The following is a 19,423-nucleotide window of genomic DNA, read 5'->3' as shown; positions in this document are numbered from 1 at the left end:
CACTCTGTTGGCGACAACTAATCCCTCACCCGTCCTTCTTGAAAACCATACGATCCCCCAAAAATCCTCCCACCTCTTGAGCGATTAACCCCTTAACTTCCAGAAGTGATTAACATGTAACTTCTTCCTATAATATCCATACATTATGCGGCAAACATGTAATGGGAATTCTGAAACTTATCATGTAGAAGTTGTCCTCTCGATATAATACCAAATTCTTGTAAGCAATTTACGAGAAAATGTGTAGCAGCAAGAGGGGAGAATTAACAATCTGATCTTGGGAGTTAAATGGTTAATTCAGACTGGTCCCTAATCGTCCAAGTCATCTCCGATTAGAAACGAGAGGTAATAGTATAGTAATCTCATTTCCTCTGCCTTTTTCCTTTCATTCTCCTTATTTAGCTTGACCTGTTGTGAATTTTCTCCACCCTCACTGTCACTTTCTTCAAACATTTCAATGATTTGTTCCAATAGCTTATCTGTTTCTGTCAATTCAGGTGATATTCCACTTGCTTTTGCCTCTTCTGTCATCTTTTGCTTGTATTTCTTAGCCAGCAGTGAGTATCTGTCTCTAACAGCCCTTTTACTTCCGAGGCGATTCCGAAAGACTTTGTTTTCATTCAACCTTTTGGTAATCTCCTCCCACACTTTCCCTCTCTCTCTTGTTGACGTTTTGAACCTGAAAGGCTCTGAGACAACTATTTCTTGCAACAGGAGTAAGTCACACTCCTGTTTCCACTCCATGTTGATCTGTTTTAGGTTATGAAAAATGAATAAATGATTAATTAACTACATTGATAAATAATTAAACAAATAAATCTATAATTTGTTTAATTATTTATAAAAAAATGAAAATAATACAACAAAAAAAGTAAACAAATGGTCATGCTTAGTTGCATGACAATTTAATATTATTTTAAGATCTCATGAAAAATATTTTGAAACAAACAGCGATACAGTACGAACATTAGGAAAAGGAATATTTTTAATTTGATATGAGTTGCTGACACCTAAATGGGTTCGGAAAACAATTAATGGCTTCGCTCCGACGAAGGGGTCTGAAGTTTTGAGGTCTGAAGTTTTGAGGTCTGAAGTTTTGAGGTCTGAAGTTTCGATACACCCAGTTGGTCAGATCGTCGGTGCCCTAAAACCGAGGTCAACCTCGTCCTAAGTCATGAGAAGTTTGAACTGAAAACGGAAAATTCTTACATGCTTGGAAACAAATATCCATTTGCCGTTACTTCAGTCCAAAAAAACTATATAACCTGTCGTGAGTTACGCGAGAACAGGCCGCTTAGCTTGATCTGACTGTAAAGATGTAAATCGACACGCGATTAAAAAAAAAAAAAAAACTTCGCTCTTCAAAAACTTAAAAAACCGTCCAGTCTAAACGTTGCATAGCTCGGCCTGGAAAACAACAAACAGCAGAAGACTAATTGATAAGTTTTGGGAAAGTATCGTTCAACTTTATTTATTTTTTCGGAAGCAAACAGTTGAAGAATCCGGCAACAAATACGAGGACGTTTTCATTTTGTTTTTACAATCGGTACAATGTAACGAGCTTGCTTGGTTTCCGTGTCTAAAAAAAATATTTCACCAGACTCAGAGGCTGATAACTAAAGAAATGATATGTTTCTATGTTCTACCCGAAAGAAAAGAAAGTTTAGATAAAGATTAAAGTATAAAAATACTCACGTTTTCCTCACAACCTCAGTCGCAATAGGGAGCTTAAGCAACCACGACGAAAGGGACGACGACGACGTCAAGTAATCGCGGAGGGTCTGGAACGAGGACGTCGTTTTTAGCGGGAAAATGAAACTTAAGCAGTGAAGTTGCTCAAGGACGACGACGTCTGAAATTTTTGTTTATTCTCGCTTCGTCAGTTTAAGAAATGACATCGTTCAGAGACCTCCAAAACCTTCTTCTCGGTCATGGATCAAAATTTTCACCTTTATCGAAAGTTCGAGAGTACGTTATTCAATTCTTGAACATCAAAAGTCCAAGGAATTATTAAGCGTTAGGTTTATTTACAATAATTTACGCATGATACAAGTTAAAAATATAAATTTTACGGAAGTTATTCGAGATTAAAATTCAGTTCTAAGTGTTGCTGGTATAAACAAACCTATTTTGCCCAAGGCTTGCCTGATTTTCAACGTGCTTTAGCCTGATATGTTCTACCTTTGATGCTCCTTCCTTTGGCGAGCAAACGACTCAAGTCTGTCAATTTTAATCAATACTAGCTAGCGATCGGCACAGATCAGTCGTCGCGCTTCAAACAAGAATACTATTTTTTCCCGTGTGATTTTGTCGGAATAATTTTTATCGCTGTAAATCTAGATCTTTATCAAACATTTCGAAAATAGATTCGCAAAACCTGAGAGGTATTCACGCACGCTCATGTTGACACACCGATCTAAAGAATTCTTTGCTGTTTAAAGCGTCTCGACGGAAGAACAGCAACACGCAAAATGTTTTAGTAGCAATAAACCGACAGTTCCATACACACAGCTTTTGACCGAAAGCAGTGGTGTATTGCACTGCCATTTAAACCTTTTCATTCAATAAAAATGATAAACAGCACTCTTTCATAAAATATACTCAAATAAATTTAAACCTAACGTGGTCGCTTTCACCGCTTGATTTGACATCTGTTCTGCGGAGGAAGGAAAATGAGTTAGTGGGTTTTCGAATTTTATTTGTTTAGAAAACTGAACAGGGAGGTTTAAATCAACCGAAGAAGCGAATACAAACTCCAACCGGCCATAGACTGTCAAAAAAACGACAATAAAGCCGCACCTTTTGATGAGAAAAACTGCTTTGAAGTTCGGAAGTTCACGACGACTTGAAACTGGTCCATCTCAAGTCGTCGACGATAAGACGACGACGGAATTCTTGGTTCGCGCTTGCGCAGTGACGTTCTCGCTACTTCCGGTCGTCGTCCTCCGTTCGTCGTCGTGGTTGCTTAAGCTCCCTATTGTTTTCACGTCGTGAACGTCGAGAGGACGGCAGTCACAAACCGGAAATGCGTCAAACTGCTCACGAATCAGGTTGTCACGCGCGTCACATGATCATCTTTTGCCGTCCTCTCTCTTCTGCCGTCCTGTTGCGTAAGGTCTCTAATACCAAATTCTTGTAAGCAATTTACGAGAAAATGTGTAGCAGCAAGAGGGGAGAATTAACAATCAGATCTTGGGAGTTAAATGGTTAATTCAGACTGGTCCCTAATCGTCCAAGTCATCTCCGATTAGAAACGAGAGGTAATAGTATAGTAATCAAAGTTTAATGTCTTTACGTGGGGCATCTCAGATGAATTAAGGAATGGGGCAGAATTAAAACATAGGCATGCTACGCATGCAGGAGTTATTTTTTCGGATACGTAGGTTGAAATGGGACACTATATAACTGATGCTGGTGTCTGAATAATTGTTGGCAAAAATAAACTGCATTGGTACAACGCTTCCTGCAGTCCCCTCCATAGCCCTAATTTGAACTTGTCACGCAACGCTCTCTCTCTCTCTCTCTCTCTCTCTCTCTCTCTCTCTCTCTCTCTCTCTCTCTCTCTCTCTCTCTCTCTCTCTCTCTCTCTCTCTCTCTCTCTCTCTCTCTCTTCAACATTGCATGACGAGACTAGAAAATTCTGTTTGGTTTTTCCTGTGCAATAAAATACACAATAGCGTGCAGGTTTTAATTGGCGTAAAGTAATGTGGTGGCATATCCAGGGAACGAGGTTGAGTTTTGGCATCGAGTGTCAGTCAGATTTGAAGTACTGGCCGCGCATCAACGATAAGCTTGTTACAGTTTATACTCATCTTTCGAGAGAACTTAAATATATTTATTTAAAGTACAAACCTAATACTGTGAATCACTACAATTGTTAACGTACCGATGAAAACAACAACCCTTGGGAACAGTAAAATTTTTGGCCGATTGTTTAATTGATTAATTAATACAACCATCTTATGTAAACATTCGCGATTGAAACCATCCGTAAATAACTATTGCGAACAAAACAATTGTACTTTTCTTACCAAAAAAAAAAACTTCTGGAAGTCACTGCCACATACCTTTAATTTCAATCAGTCAAAACACTTGAGGTCTATAAAATGCCTTCTGTGATATATCGTTCCGAAGCAAAAAAACTTGAAAGATTTGTTATTAGATGTAAGCAAGGGAAATCCTTGTAAATAAAGTCATCGCGTTCAAATGCAAATTTTTATTGAGTGATCCCGCCTTTCCTGCGGCGATTTTAGTAATTCCAAATTGTCATGGATGGCATCAACTTGTTCCGAAGTCTTAGTCTCCATAACTCTCCATGTTAACAAACCATGAAAAGCACTCGACAGCGATTTTGCTAAAACTGCAAAGCCCTCATTTCGAACCAAATCAATTCAATCCGCTGATCCACAAATCCGGCCCAAATATAGGCTCCGTGTAGCTTCTTGTTCAGTAACAGATGGTTGCCTCAAAATACTCTTCCATATAATTTTGCAGTGGAAAGCTCTATTTTATCTCTTACAGCCTCTGGACAAAGATATTTTCCGGTCTCCCTTCTTTGAACAAGTAAAAGTAGATTGGACGAAGAGAAAGTATCATTCTTCAAAGGATAATAAGGAGGGCTACTTGATTGGTTGTTGCCTATCTGGACTTTGCGCTTTGCGTGCGAAATACGTGATAAAATGCAGGTTGTTTACAGGAAATTGACACGCAATGGGGTAAAGTCCAGGTTAGCTATAAGCGAATTTTATTGGTAGAAAACGTCTAAGCACGTGAGAGTTACGTGGAAAATTAACCGACCGTACCATTCTGTCCCTTGTGAAATATTTTTGAGTTATTTTTTTAAAAAAAAAATAACTATATGTTAGCGTATAGATTGGTGTATAGTGGTGTAGTGTAATCTGATCAGCACAATTTGGTGTATCTCTAAGCAATCTGATTGGCGCATCTTTTTTTTGGTGTATCTCAACGCAATGTGATTGGCCCAATTTTTTGGTGTATCACAAACCAGTCAGATTGTAGTATTTTTCGATGTCGCACCAATCAGAGCGTTCTTGCTAATTTGTGGTTTGACAGGTCTTCAAATTTCAGCGAATCAACGCTTGAGTCGGAGAGAGCGGTTCGCGAATTAAGGAAATGTATCAGTCGTGTTGGGAAAGTGGTGGAGTTGTGATCGTTGTACGACTATGCCTATTCTTCCTTCTGAAGGAGACTGAGTGGAACATGAGAAAAATTTTGAATCAAATATTACTTCAGATGTTGATAGGAACAACTTCAGGATATTTCATTGCTATATATGAGTTAATCAGCGATTCCAATTTTGAATTTCGCTCAAGGAACAAGGTAAGATGACATCTACAAGAGTTGTAAGACCATCTATTCAGTGTAATGGCTCGTGTCCTTCGTGAGGATTTTATCGCTATGATCTGTCTGGATTTGAAAGGTCGTCAGGGAACTTTTTCTACCGATTAGCGAGTTAAAACGTGCATGTTTTGTGTACCGCTCCTTCACTTACGACGCATACACCGTCAGCTGGAGGCCTAACACGAATTTAGCGCTATAGCGTGTTGTTTCGGAAAGGCTAGTTTTACTGACTCTGGTAAATCTTGCGCAAGATATTTGCGTAAATCATATTTGATTGATAATCTTGTTTTTTTTTGCCATATGGTTGCTCTTTTAGCAACGGTTGAAACGACCACCAAGTTACATTTACTTTCTGCGTCGACTGCCATGTTACATATCCGTTTCTTTGCTTCTTAAAGTCCTCCATGAATTAAATATTGTTTAAACGATACTTTCCCGTTACAATTGCGTGTTACTTTTTACTCGCCAGTATGGATTAGATTTTTTTAGACGAAATGCCATTTTCCAGTAAACAACACAAATTTTATGACATAAATCTACCTCAATGAAAAATATTTCACAAGGGACAGAATGATACGGTCGGTTAATTTTCCACGCAACTCTCACGTGCTTAGACGTTTTCTACCAGTAAAATTCGCTTATAGCTAACCTGGACTTTACCCCATTGCGTGTCAATTTCCTGTAAACAACCTGTATTTTATCACGTATTTCGCACGCAAAGGGCAAAGTCCAGATAGGCAAAAACCAATCAAGTAGCCCACCTTATTATCCTTTGAAGAATGATATTTTCTCTTGGTTCAATCGACTTTCACTTGTTCGAAGAACGGAGACCGGAAAATATCTTTGTCCAGAGGCTGTAAGAGATAAAATAGAGCTTTCCACTGCAAAATTATATGGAAGAGTATTTTGAGGCAACCATCTGTTACTGAACAAGAAGCTACACGGAGCCTATATTTGGGCCGGATTTGTGGATCAGCGGATTGAATTGAATTGGTTCGAATTGAAGGCTTTGCTGTTTTAGCAAAATCGCTGTCGAGTGTGTTTCATGGTTTGTTAACATGGAGAGTTATGGAGGCTAAGACTTCGGAACAAGTTGATGCCATCCATGAAACTTGATTTGGAATAACTAAAATCGTCAGAGGAAAGGCGGGATCACTCAATAAAAAGTTGTATTTGAACGCGATGACTTTATTTACAAGGATTTCTCCTGCTTACATCTAATAACAAACCTTTGAAGTTTTTTTTGGCTCGGAACGATATATCACAGAAGGCATTTTATAGACCTCAAGATTTTTGACTGATTGAAATTAAAGGTATGTGGCAGTAACTTCCACAAGTTTTTTTTTTTGGTGAGAAAAGTACAATTGTTTTGTTCGCAATATTTATTTACGGATGGTTTCAATCGCCAACGTTTACTTGAGATGGTTGTATTACTGTTCCCAAGGGTTGTTGTTTTCATCAGTACGTTAACAATAGTAGTGATTCACAGTATTAGGCTTGTACTATAAATAAATATATTTAAGTTCACTCGAAAGATGAGTATAAACTGTAACAAGCTTATCGTTGATGCGCGGCCAGTACTTTAAATCTGACTGACACTCAATGCCAAAACTCAACCTCGTTTCCTGGATATGCCACCATATTACTTAACGCCAATTAAAAACTGCGCGCTATTGTGCATTTTCTTGTACAGGAAAAACCAAACAGAATTTCTGATTCTGGCCCTTAATGGTCAGAATAATAACTAGGACTTTGTCTCTGACGAAGGAACGGCAATAAGCACAATTTTAACCTACTAGCAGGTTGTTGTTTAGTCTCGTCATGAGAGATAGCGTTGCGTGACAAGTTCAAATTAGGGCTGTGGAGGGGACTGCAGGAAGCGTTGTACCAATGCAGTTTATTTTGCCAACAATTATTCAGACACCAGCATCAGTTATATAGTGTCCCATTTCAACCTACGTATCCAAAAAAATAACTCCTGCATGCGTAGCATGCCTATGTTTCATTGAGGTAGATTTCTGTCATAAAATTTGCGTTGTTTACTGGAAAATGGCATTTCATCTAAGAAAGTCTAATCCATACTGGCGAGTAAAAAGTAACACGCAATTGTAACGGGAAAGTATCGTTTAAACAATACTTAATTCATGGAGGACTTTTAGAAGCAAAGAAACGGATATGTAACATGGCAATCGACGCAGAAAGTAAATGTAACTTGGTGGTCGTTTCAACCGCTGCTAAAAGAACAACCATATGGTAAAAAAAAGATTATCAATCAAATATGATTTATGCAAATATCTTGCGCAAGATTTACCAGAGTCAGTAAAACTAGCCTTTCTGAAACAACACGCTATAGCGCTAAATTCGTGTTAGGCCTCCAGCTGACGGTGTGTGCGTCGTAAGTGAAGGAGCGGTACACAAAACATGCACGTTTTAACTCGCTAATCGGTAGAAAAAGTTCCCTGACGACCTTTCAAATCCAGACAGATCATAGAGATAAAATCCTCAAGAGGGACATGAGCCATTACACCGAATAGATGATCTTACAACTCTTGAAGATGTCATCTTACCTCGTTCCTTGAGCGAAATTCAAAATTGGAATCGCTGATTAACTCATATATAGCAATGAAATATCCTCAAGTTGCTCTTATCAACATCTGAAGTAATATTTGATTCAAAATTTTTCTCATGTTCCACTCAGTCTCCTTCAGAAGGAAGAATAAGCATAGTCATACAACGATCACAACTCCACCACTTTCCCAACACGACTGATACATTTCCTTAATTCGCGAACCGCTCTCTCCGACTCAAGCGTTGATTCGCTGAAATTTGAAGACCTGTCAAACCACAAATTAGCAAGAACGCGCTGATTGGAGCGACATCGAAAAATACTACAATCTGATTGGTTTGTGATACACCAAAAAATTGGGCCAATCACATTGCGTTGAGATACACCAAAAAAAAGATGCGCCAATCAGATTGCTTAGAGATACACCAAATTGCGCTCATCAGATTACACTACACCACGATACACCAATCTATACGCTAACATATGGTTTTTTTTTTTTTAAAAAAATAACTCAAAAAGGCTAAAAATTAGGAAAAACTTGGAAAAATAATATTTAAGCATTCGTTGATCTTTCTTCTATAAAAAGCTTAGTAATCCATGGGGAAAGAAAACGTTTCTGTGGGTCACGTGACGCAACCGTTCTTCAGTGCTTTAATTTGGCGCCATTTGTCTCCGTTCTCTTTGGTTCAAGTTTACACCACTTTTTACGGCATCAGATCACGGTTAAAGCATCCAGGAATGGCCTTCTATGTTCTGTGTTTTTGAGCTTAATCGGGGAATCCGGGAAAATGCCGTTGGCTAGTGTGAAATTGTCATTCTTTTCTCGATGAACGGCAATTTACTCAATTATTGGTGTCTCATGAGGCCATTTGAGATGGAATCTAAAATCCCCGATTGATTGCTAGTTTCTTACAATAGCCTTCTGGTTTCAGAATAGAAAAGCCGTCGTCTGAACGATGGTAAAGTGGTGTATCCAACGTTTTTGAGTTATTTTTTTTAAAAAAAATAACTATATGTTAGCGTATAGGTTGGTGTATTGCGGTGTAGTGTAATCTGATCAGCACAATTTGGTGTATCTCTAAGCAATCTGATTGGCGAATGTTTTTTTGAGTTATTTTTTTTAAAAAAAATAACTATATGTTAGCGTATAGATTGGTGTATAGTAGTGTAGTGTAATCTGATCAGCGCAATTTGGTGTATCTCTAAGCAATCTGATTGGCGCATCTTTTTTTTGGTGTATCTCAACGCAATGTGATTGGCCCAATTTTTTGGTGTATCACAAACCAATCAGATTGTAGTATTTTTCGATGTCGCACCAATCAGAGCGTTCTTGCTAATTTGTAGTTTGACAGGTCTTCAAATTTCAGCTAATCAACGCTTGAGTCGGAGAGAGCGGTTCGCGAATTAAGGAAATGTATCAGTCGTGTTGGGAAAGTGGTGGAGTTGTGATCGTTGTACGACTATGCTTATTCTTCCTTCTGAAGGAGACTGAGTGGAACATGAGAAAAATTTTGAATCAAATATTACTTCAGATGTTGATAGGAACAACTTCAGGATATTTCATTGCTATATATGAGTTAATCAGCGATTCCAATTTTGAATTTCACTCAAGGAACGAGGTAAGATGACATCTACAAGAGTTGTAAGACCATCTATTCAGTGTAATGGCTCATGTCTTTCGTGAGGATTTTATCGCTATGATCTGTCTGGATTTGAAAGGTCGTCAGGGAACTTTTTCTACCGATTAGCGAGTTAAAACATGCATGTTTTGTGTACCGCTCCTTCACTTACGACGCATACACCGTCAGCTGGAGGCCTAACACGAATTTAGCGCTATAGCGTGTTGTTTCGGAAAGGCTTGTTTTACTGACTCTGGTAAATCTTGCGCAAGATATTTGCGTAAATCATATTTGATTGATAATCTTGTTTTTTTTGCCATATGGTTGCTCTTTTAGCAGCGGTTGAAACGACCACCAAGTTACAATTACTTTCTAATTTAATTTTAATTTAGTCCATTTTCACTGCATTAATTTTGCAGTGGGGAAGGACTAGAAAGGAACATAGGAACCATTCGTGCTACTTTCTGCGTCGACTGCCATGTTACATATCCGTTTCTTTGCTTCTTAAAGTCCTCCATGAATTAAATATTGTTTAAACGATACTTTCCCGTTACAATTGCGTGTTACTTTTAACTCGCCAGTATGGATTAGATTTTTTTAGACGAAATGCCATTTTCCAGTAAACAACGCAAATTTTATGACATAAATCTACCTCAATGAAAAATATTTCACAAGGGACAGAATGATACGGTCGGTTAATTTTTCACGCAACTCTCACGTGCTTAGACGTTTTCTACCAATAAAATTCGCTTATAGCTAACCTGGACTTTACCCCATTGCGTGTCAATTTCCTGTAAACAACCTGCATTTTATCACGTATTTCGCACGCAAAGGGCAAAGTCCAGATAGGCAACAACCAATCAAGTAGCCCACCTTATTATCCTTTGAAGAATAATACTTTCTCTTGGTTCAATCGACTTTCACTTGTTCGAAGAACGGAGGCCGGAAAATATCTTTGTCCAGAGGCTGTAAGAGATAAAATAGAGCTTTCTACTGCAAAATTATATGGAAGAGTGTTTTGAGGCAACCATCTGTTACTGAACAAGAAGCTACACGGAGCCTATATTTGGGCCGGATTTGTGGATCAGCGGATTGAATTGAATTGGTTCGAATTGAAGGCTTTGCTGTTTTAGCAAAATCGCTGTCGAGTGCGTTTCATGGTTTGTTAACATGGAGAGTTATGGAGGCTAAAACTTCGGAACAAGTTGATGCCATCCATGAAAATTTGGAATAACTAAAATCGCCGGAGGAAAGGCGGTATCACTCAATAAAAAGTTGTATTTGAACGCTATGACTTTATTTACAAGGATTTCTCTTGCTTACATCTAATAACAAACCTTTGAATTTTTTTTTGCCTCGGAACGATATATCACAGAAGGCATTTTATAGACCTCAAGTTTTTTGACTGATTGAAATTAAAGGTATGTGGCAGTAACTTCCACAAGTTTTTTTTTTTTTGGTGAGAAAAGTACAATTGTTTTGTTCGCAATATTTATTTACGGATGGTTTCAATCGCCAACGTTTACTTAAGATGGTTGTATTACTGTTCCCAAGGGTTGTTGTTTTCATCAGTACGTAAACAATAGTAGTGATTCACAGTATTAGGCTTGTACTATAAATAAATATATTTAAGTTCACTCGAAAGATGAGTATAAACTGTAACAAGCTTATCGTTGATGCGCGGCCAGTACTTCAAATCTGACTGACACTCGATGCCAAAACTCAACCTCGTTTCCTGGATATGCCACCACATTACTTAACGCCAATTAAAAACTGCACGCTATTGTGCATTTTCTTGTACAGGAAAAACCAAACAGAATTTCTGATTCTGGCCCTTAATGGTCAGAATAATAACTAGGACTTTGTCTCTGACGAAGGAACGGCAATAAGCACAATTTTAACCTACTAGCAGGTTGTTGTTTAGTCTCGTCATGAGAGATAGCGTTGCGTGGCAAGTTCAAATTAGGGCTGTGAAGGGGACTGCAGGAAGCGTTGTACCAATGCAGTTTATTTTTGCCAATAATTATTCAGAAACCAGCATCAGTTATCTAGTGTCCCATTTCAACCTATGTATCCAAAAAAATAACTCCTGCATGCGTAGCATGCCTATGTTTTGGTGTATCTCAACGCAATGTGATCGGCCCAATTTTTTGGTGTATCACAAACCAATCAGATTGTAGTATTTTTCGATGTCGCTCCAATCAGCGCCTTCTTGCTAATTTGTGGTTTGACAGGTCTTCAAATTTCAGCGAATCAACGCTTGAGTCGGAGAGAGCGGTTCGCGAATTAAGGAAATGTATCAGTCGTGTTGGGAAAGTGGTGGAGTTGTGATCGTTGTACGACTATGCTTATTCTTCCTTCTGAAGGAGACTGAGTGGAACATGAGAAAAATTTTGAATCAAATATTACTTCAGATGTTGATAGGAGCAACTTCAGGATATTTCATTGCTATATATGAGCTAATCAGCGATTCCAATTTTGAATTTCGCTCAAGGAACGAGGTAAGATGACATCTGCAAGAGTTGTAAGATCATCTATTCAGTGAAATGGCTCATGTCCTTCGTGAGGATTTTATCGCTATCATCTGTCTGGATTTGAAAGGTCGTCAGGGAACTTTTTCTACCGATTAGCGAGTTAAAACGTGCATGTTTTGTGTACCGCTCCTTCACTTACGACGCATACACCGTCAGCTGGAGGCCTAACACGAATTTAGCGCTATAGCGTGTTGTTTCGGAAAGACTAGTTTTACTGACTCTGGTAAATCTTGCGCAAGGTATTTGCGTAAATCATATTTGATTGATAATCTTTTTTTTGCCATATGGTTGTTCTTTTAGCAGCGGTTGAAACGACCACCAAGTTACATTTACTTTCTGCGTCGACTGCCATGTTACATATCCGTTTCTTTGCTTCTAAAAGTCCTCCATGAATTAAATATTGTTTAAACGATACTTTCCCGTTACAATTGCGTGTTACTTTTTACTCGCCAGTATGGATTAGATTTTTTTAGATGAAATGCCATTTTCCAGTAAACAACGCAAATTTTATGACATTAATGTACCTCAATGAAAAATATTTCACAAGGGACAGAATGGTACGGTCGGTTAATTTTCCACGCAACTCTCACGTGCTTAGACGTTTTCTACCAATAAAATTCGCTTATAGCTAACCTGGACTTTACCCCATTGCGTGTCAATTTCCTGTAAACAACCTACATTTTATCACGTATTTCACACGCAAAGGGCAAAGTCCAGATAGGCAACAACCAATCAAGTAGCCCTCCTTATTATCCTTTGAAGAATGATACTTTCTCTTGGTTCAATCTACTTTCACTTGTTCGAAGAACGGAGACCGGAAAATATCTTTGTCCAGAGGCTGTAAGAGATAAAATAGAGCTTTCCACTGCAAAATTATATGGAAGAGTATTTTGAGGCAACCATCTGTTACTGAACAAGAAGCTACACGGAGCCTATATTTGGGCCGGATTTGTGGATCAGCGGATTGAATTGAATTGGTTCGAATTGAGGGCTTTGCTGTTTTAGCAAAATCGCTGTCGAGTGCTTTTCATGGTTTGTTAACATGGAGAGTTATGGAGACTAAGACTTCGGAACAAGTTGATGCCATCCATGACAACTTGGAATTACTAAAATCTCCGGAGGAAAGGCGGGATCACTCAATAAAAAGTTGTATTTGAACGCGATGACTTTATTTACAAGGATTTCTTTTGCTTACATCTAATAACAAACCTTTCAAGTTTTTTTTTGCCTCGGAACGATATATCACAGAAGGCATTTTATAGACCTCAAGTGTTTTGACTGATTGAAATTAAAGGTATGTGGCAGTGACTTCCACAAGTTTTTTTTTTAGGTCAGAGAAGTACAATTGTTTTCGCGATATTTATTTACGGATGGTTTCAATCGCCAACGTTTACATAATATGGTTGTATTACTGTTCCCAAGGGTTGTTGTTTTCATCAGTACGTTAACAATAGTAGTGATTCAGAGTATTAGGTTTGTACTTTAAATAAATATATATAAGTTCACTCGAAAGATGAGTATAAACTGTAACAAGCTTATCGTTGATGCGCGGCTAGTACTTCAAATCTGACTGACACTGGATGCCAAAACTCAACCTCGTTCCCTGGATATGCCACCACATTGCTTTACGCCAATTAAAAACTGCACGCTATTGTGCATTTTCTTGCACAGGAAAAACCAAACAGAATGTCTGATTCTGGCCCTTAATGGTCAGAATAATAACTAGGACTTTGTCTCTGACGAAGGAACGGCAATAAGCACAATTTTAACCTACGAGCAGGTTGTTGTTTAGTCTCGTCATGCAATGTTGGAGAGAGAGATAGCGTTGCGTGACAAGTTCAAATTAGGGCTGTGGAGTGTGGAGGGGACTGCAGGAAGCGTTGTACCAATGCAGTTTATTTTTGCCAACAATTATTCAGACACCAGCATCAGTTATATGGTGTCCCATTTCAACCTACGTATCCGAAAAAATAACTCCTGCATGCGTAGCATGCCTATGTTTAATACTTAACTAGCAGCTCGATGTGTCCGCCATATTTGAAAGCGCGGCCTAGACTTCGGAAAACTAGAACCGAGAGAATATTCTTGCTGCTATAGCAACAAAGCCTTTCCAAGATGGCGGACAAGATTGCAGTGGAAGGGTCATAAAGTTTGTAAGTTGTTTTTCTCGTTTCTTATGTGTCATTAAGGAGGAACTTTGCTGAATGAAAACATTAAATTTGTTTATATGCAAAACTGGTATTTTTCATCTCTATATACTTAAATTTGAGACGTAGTAAAGAAGTAAAGATAACAAGATTTCGACGCTCTGAACGAAGGACAACTTTCGTAATAAAAGAAATCTTAACTGTCTCTCGGAGTTTTGCGCGCACTTCTGACTCCTAAAACCTTAATTGCTAGTAGAATAATAGGATATGTTTCTGTTCTAAATTATCTTTCGAGTTTTGGCGCAATGTTCAGATAACTTGAGTTTTTTGTGGGGTAAACATACGCTTCGATCTTGCTGAATTGGTTTCAACGAAACACCTTCAGAATTACCGTTTTACATTGTCTGAAGGAATTTAAAGGCTTTTCAGCTGAAAATTCAACGTCTTTTGCCACACGAAGGATTTGAAGAGTCGCTAACTTGAAGGAAAAACATCGCGGCTTTTATGGCGGGATTTTTTTAACTGTGGCTTCGCGCGTGTAGCTGCAAGGAACAGTGTTAATGATGAGAATGGGAAGGTTATTTACGACAAGGGCACTCGTCTACAGAGGTTCTTGAGTACATTTTCTGAAAACAAAGAAGCTTTTGCTGTTTCTCAGAACACATTCGACAAAAGGCTGCACGTACTTCTTAAAAACTTTAAAAAATGGCGCGGTGAAAGCAAGTCAAAATACTTACATCACTTCAGTTCACTTACATGGAAATCGCTGTCAGTTCTTATGAAGGGATTACATTCTATCTCGAACTGCCGGGAATGCCAAGTGAATCATCTGCTTTTTCAGACACAATTCCCTCTGAAAACTAATCGACTAAAAGGAGCTGACTCAGTAGCTACATCACAAAAGAAGCGGGGAATTTGACAAAAACAACCAAGGCTGTAAAACCTTCAAAGAAGGCCATTCGGGATACTGCAAAGAGCATCTATTTGAACATCAATGAGCCATTCAAGAATCTCTACAATATCAACCTTGCTGATGCCTTAACAAAGGTACCTGAAATTGGACTAACACATGCAAAAACTAAAGTGCAAAACAAAAGGAAAGAAGAGAAACTGCTAGGCGATTCAAAAACAGTGCTGAAGAACAGTGGTCGAAAGTTGACTGTGACACCATGCTTGGAACGAGACAGTCATTTAAACAGAGAGAGTTACAAAGAAAAGCTCTTTATTTTGAGTCCCATGAAGAGGTAGTCTCCCTCGCAGCCGTTTTTTTTTGGATGTCACGCAACGCTCCCCTAAAAGAACGGCTGCTGACAACCGAACTACATTCCTTTCTCCGAATTGGCCAATCACAGCTCGGGTTCCATTTTCAGGAACCTTTTCGCACCAGACTCACCTTTTGACACTCGTCCAATCAGATATCGTTTTCTACCGCGATCCTCGTGTGGAAATTACAAGACAAATGGCGGTGCTTGAAGGAGCTTTTCGCAAAGCGTCGTCAAAGTTCAAAATTTTCGAGCTTAAAGCTCACCAGAAGCTTGCAATTAAAAAATTTTTTTAGTCAAGAAAGATGTTTTTGAGATGCAATGAATATATGAAGTTCATATATTTTGAACTGCGGTATTAGATACGTATGATGTGCGATCCTCGCAGTAGATAGCGCTATTTATGCAATAGCGAAAATCAGACCTGAAAAAAAAAACATCAGGCCTGTACGGGACTCGAACCACTGACCTCTGCGATACTAGTGCAGCGCTTTACCAATTGAGCTAACAAGCCAACTGGGAGCAGGCCGTTGTTGATTCGTAATAAACCCGTGAAAGTGATAAATGAGATGCAATGAATATATGAAGTTCAATCAACAACGGCCTGCTCCCAGTTGGCTTGTTAGCTCAATTGGTAAAGCGCTGCACTAGTATCGCAGAGGTCAGTGGTTCGAGTCCCGTACAGGCCTGATGTTTTTTTTCAGGTCTGATTTTCGCTATTGCATAAATAGCGCTATCTACTGCGAGGATCGCACATCATACGTAAAGATGTTTTTGTTAAGTTGCCTACAGGATCCGGGAAATCGTTAATATATCAAGCACTCCCGCTCGTGTTTGACCATGTTACCGATGAAAGTGGTCATATTATTTCTCTTTTGTTTTTTGTTTTCTTTTATTTCGCTTTGTTTCTTTTCTTTTTTTAATTTTTTGCTTGATTTAGTTTTCTTTTTGTGAGTTAATCGATTCCCTTTTTATTTTTTCATTCAAAATTTTTAGAAGTAGTAAAGAATCCAGAAGCGTTAAAAACGAAATGCATCATAGTTAATTCAATTGGCAGGTGCTGAGAGGAAAAGCATCCAACATGGTCTTTTTAATAGATACGTGTACTAGCGCACTTTGAGTGTCAGTCCCTTGACAAAAAAGGAACCACCACAAAATTGCAAGATATCTCCTAAATATCTACATATTTTTAATCGTTTCTCTATTTTTACCGGCGCTGCTTTTTTGTTTTCTTTCAATAAATTTTTTACGAGGACATGCTTCCGTGAAACATTTGAACGGGCCAAAATGATGTAACTCTGACGATCACTTAGACCTAGATTAATGCTAATTCATGAAGCATCAATTACAAATAGGGCATACAGAGCCAAAGTACTTGGTAAAGTTTTGCCATACAGCGAAGATTATACTATCGCTATCATCATCTAAAGTTTATCGTAGCCATTCCTAGACCGGAATGCCTCTCATGTTATCAGAATAATTTTTAAAAGAATCATCGAAAAACGAAAAGACGGAGCACAACAATGGAACAGAAAAACTCTGAACAGAAATAAAATGGATGATGATCACCATCAAAGATTAATTATACACAGCACATCACCAACAATTTATCAACTGTATCATACAGAGATGAATCATGTTTTAGTCATCCGAACTATACCAGAACAAGAAAAAGAAAATGATGATACCTTTCTCAATTTGTCTCTCTTCCAATAAATCGATCTTTTACAAGCAAATTGGGCAGTCGCGAAAAATAAAACTTCGTTCCTTGATGATAAGAAAAACTAAAAGGGAGAAGATGACGAGTATTTTGCATAAAAAAATTTATTTGTAATCCAATTACCATTTCCCATTAAATTTTTCAGTTAATTTACTTCGAAGCAAGCCAATAAGAAGAAAAGAACATCGTGGGCCTGCAACCATCTGGTTTAGCATCAATTGAGTCTCAACTAAAAGCAGTTTATTGAAACAGTTTTTCCCTTCCAAACAGTTTTGAGTTAATTGAAAATTATTTTCAACTGCTGTTATAGCTTATTGTTAACCTACTTTGTGTTTTGATCATTATCTTTGGTTGACACCGCTTTATCTTAAGATATCCTTGTTCCTTATTTCCTAATTAAAATGCGCAAACTGAAATCTACTGTTGATCTTCATTTGCAATAATATTGCCACAGAGAAAACATCTGTTTCGACGTCGACACAACTCGGACTAGTCTCCCTCGCAGCCGTTTTTTTTGGATGTCACGCAACGCTCCCCTAAAAGAACGGCTGCTGACAACTGAACTACATTCCTTTTTCCGAATTGGCCAATCACAGCTCGGGTTCCATTTTCAGGAACCTTTTCGCGCCAGACTCACCTTTTGACACTCGTCCAATCAGATATCGTTTTCTATCGCGATCCTCATGTGGAAAACACAAGACAAATGGCGGTGCTTGAAGGAGCTTTTCGCAAAGCGTCGTCAAAGTTCAAAATTTTCGAGCTTAAAGCTCACCAGAAGCTTGCAATTAAAAAATTTTTAGTCGAGAAAGAAGATGTTTTTGTGAAGTTGTAGTCTGATCGTCCGGGTGAGTGTAGTCCTGAGAAGGACTGTTGTCGGTGGTAGTGACTGACGTTTCGACAACCTGTGCGGAAGTCATCATCAGAGTCAAGTGAATGATTGTTGTCAGTAGAATGTTCTTATTCCAGTTCGTGTGAAATGATCGGTTGGTTTTGCCGTGATGTTATTGGCTGTAAGACTCAAGTGACGTAAGTCGGTCGTGATTGGTCTGTTTCGATCTGTCGGTAAAGTTAGGTCGTTCTTTTTCGGTCGTTTGTGATGTTTATGTCGTGAATGAGTCGTTTGTATGGAGCGGGTAGTTGTTGACATCTGTTTAGGGGAGTCTGTTCTAAGTTAGTAAACCAGCTTTCCAGAGTCAGTCGTTGAAAATAGTCAGTGCTGTAGGTTAGGCATTGCGCAGAGTCCCAGTCAATGTTGTGGTTGGTAAGTCGATGGTGTTCAGCAATGTGATTGCTGACATCACCTTTTCTCGTCGCTCGTCTGTGTTCAGTCAGTCTTGTTGTGAGGTTTCTGCCAGTCTCACCGATGTAGGAGGCTTAGCAGTCGGAACAATTGATCTTAGAAATCGTTCCCTGTCTGTTCCTCGGTTCGTCTTTGTCTTTAACGTTGGTTAGTCTACCGACCCACTACCGCTACCGACAGACGACATTATAGACTTGCTAAACATTTGCCTAACGTCTACTTACTTTCAGTACAACGGTAAACACTACAAACAGTTACACGGCACTGCCATGGGGTCTCCAGTTTCTGTTGTTATAGCAGAAATTGTGATGCAGAACATCGAGGAACGCGCCCTTTCGACTTGCCGACAAACGATACCGTTTTGGTTACGTTACGTTGACGACACCTTCACCGCCGTTCGACACGACGAAATTGACGCATTCCACCGCCTCCTTAACGAACAAAACACTGACATACAGTTTACCAGAGAAGTCGAAGAAAATGGCAAACTTCCTTTTCTAGACTGCCTGGTAAGCCACAACGACAACTCATTACGGACGACACATGACGAGCTTTGCCCACCAAAAAAATTTATGCAAATTAGGCTAAGCCGGATCTGAGTTCCGCCTGGCAATTATTAACTGTAAGAGAAGATCTCAGTTCGCGCCCACAGCACGTTCAAGGTGTTGCGGATGAAGTTTCTGTAACTACTTTTTGGCACTTTTCGGCGTCAAAATTGCATAGTTTGGGTAACCCAAAACCCTTAAGCTGACCTTTCTTGTCATAACACGAATGTTTTCCAGAAAGGGACACGCGGTAATGTCGGTGTCACTCGTGTGCAGGCATTTTTCCAGGTAAAACCCTCGCGTGGAATCAACTCATGTTTACTTTAACGCTCCTTTTAGGCGCACAATGTAAGCCAAAGCAATTTTATA

The 19,423-nt window shown here is 38.9% G+C and overlaps 1 protein-coding gene and 1 long non-coding RNA gene across 8 annotated transcripts; one reads left to right on the top strand and one right to left on the bottom strand.

Moving 5' to 3' along the window:
• Positions 1-56: 56 nt before the first annotated feature.
• Positions 57-19,050, bottom strand: LOC148718340 (uncharacterized). 7 transcript variants are annotated; one of them, XM_088741442.1, is made up of 4 exons: positions 18,951-19,050; positions 17,178-18,510; positions 15,621-15,761; positions 57-750 (listed from the first exon to the last, which is right to left on the bottom strand). In XM_088741442.1, the coding sequence occupies exon 4, from the start codon at positions 742-744 to the stop codon at positions 310-312; it is 435 nt and encodes a 144-aa protein (XP_088597568.1). In that variant the 5' UTR covers positions 745-750; positions 15,621-15,761; positions 17,178-18,510; positions 18,951-19,050; the 3' UTR covers positions 57-309. The 7 variants fall into 7 exon arrangements, with proteins under 7 accessions (XP_088597568.1, XP_088597567.1, XP_088597564.1 ...); XM_088741441.1 differs by lacking the exon at positions 15,621-15,761; XM_088741438.1 differs by lacking the exons at positions 15,621-15,761; positions 18,951-19,050 and adding an exon at positions 10,420-10,512 and having other exon boundaries at positions 17,178-17,515.
• Positions 750-1,661, top strand: LOC148718341 (uncharacterized). The gene is made up of 2 exons (XR_015994096.1): positions 750-1,071; positions 1,102-1,661. It is a non-coding gene; the product is annotated as an uncharacterized LOC148718341 (long non-coding RNA).
• Positions 19,051-19,423: the final 373 nt, after the last annotated feature.

This window comes from Stylophora pistillata, chromosome 12 (genome assembly GCF_964205215.1).
Source record: "Stylophora pistillata chromosome 12, jaStyPist1.2, whole genome shotgun sequence".
Taxonomy (NCBI): Eukaryota; Metazoa; Cnidaria; class Anthozoa; order Scleractinia; family Pocilloporidae; genus Stylophora; species Stylophora pistillata.
This window is presented reverse-complemented; position numbering and strand designations above follow the sequence as displayed.

Coding starts and splice junctions, on each gene's coding strand:
- LOC148718340 (XM_088741442.1), bottom strand. CDS start 744: ATGGAGTGGAAACAGGAGTGTGACTTACTCCTGTTGCAAGAAATAGTT.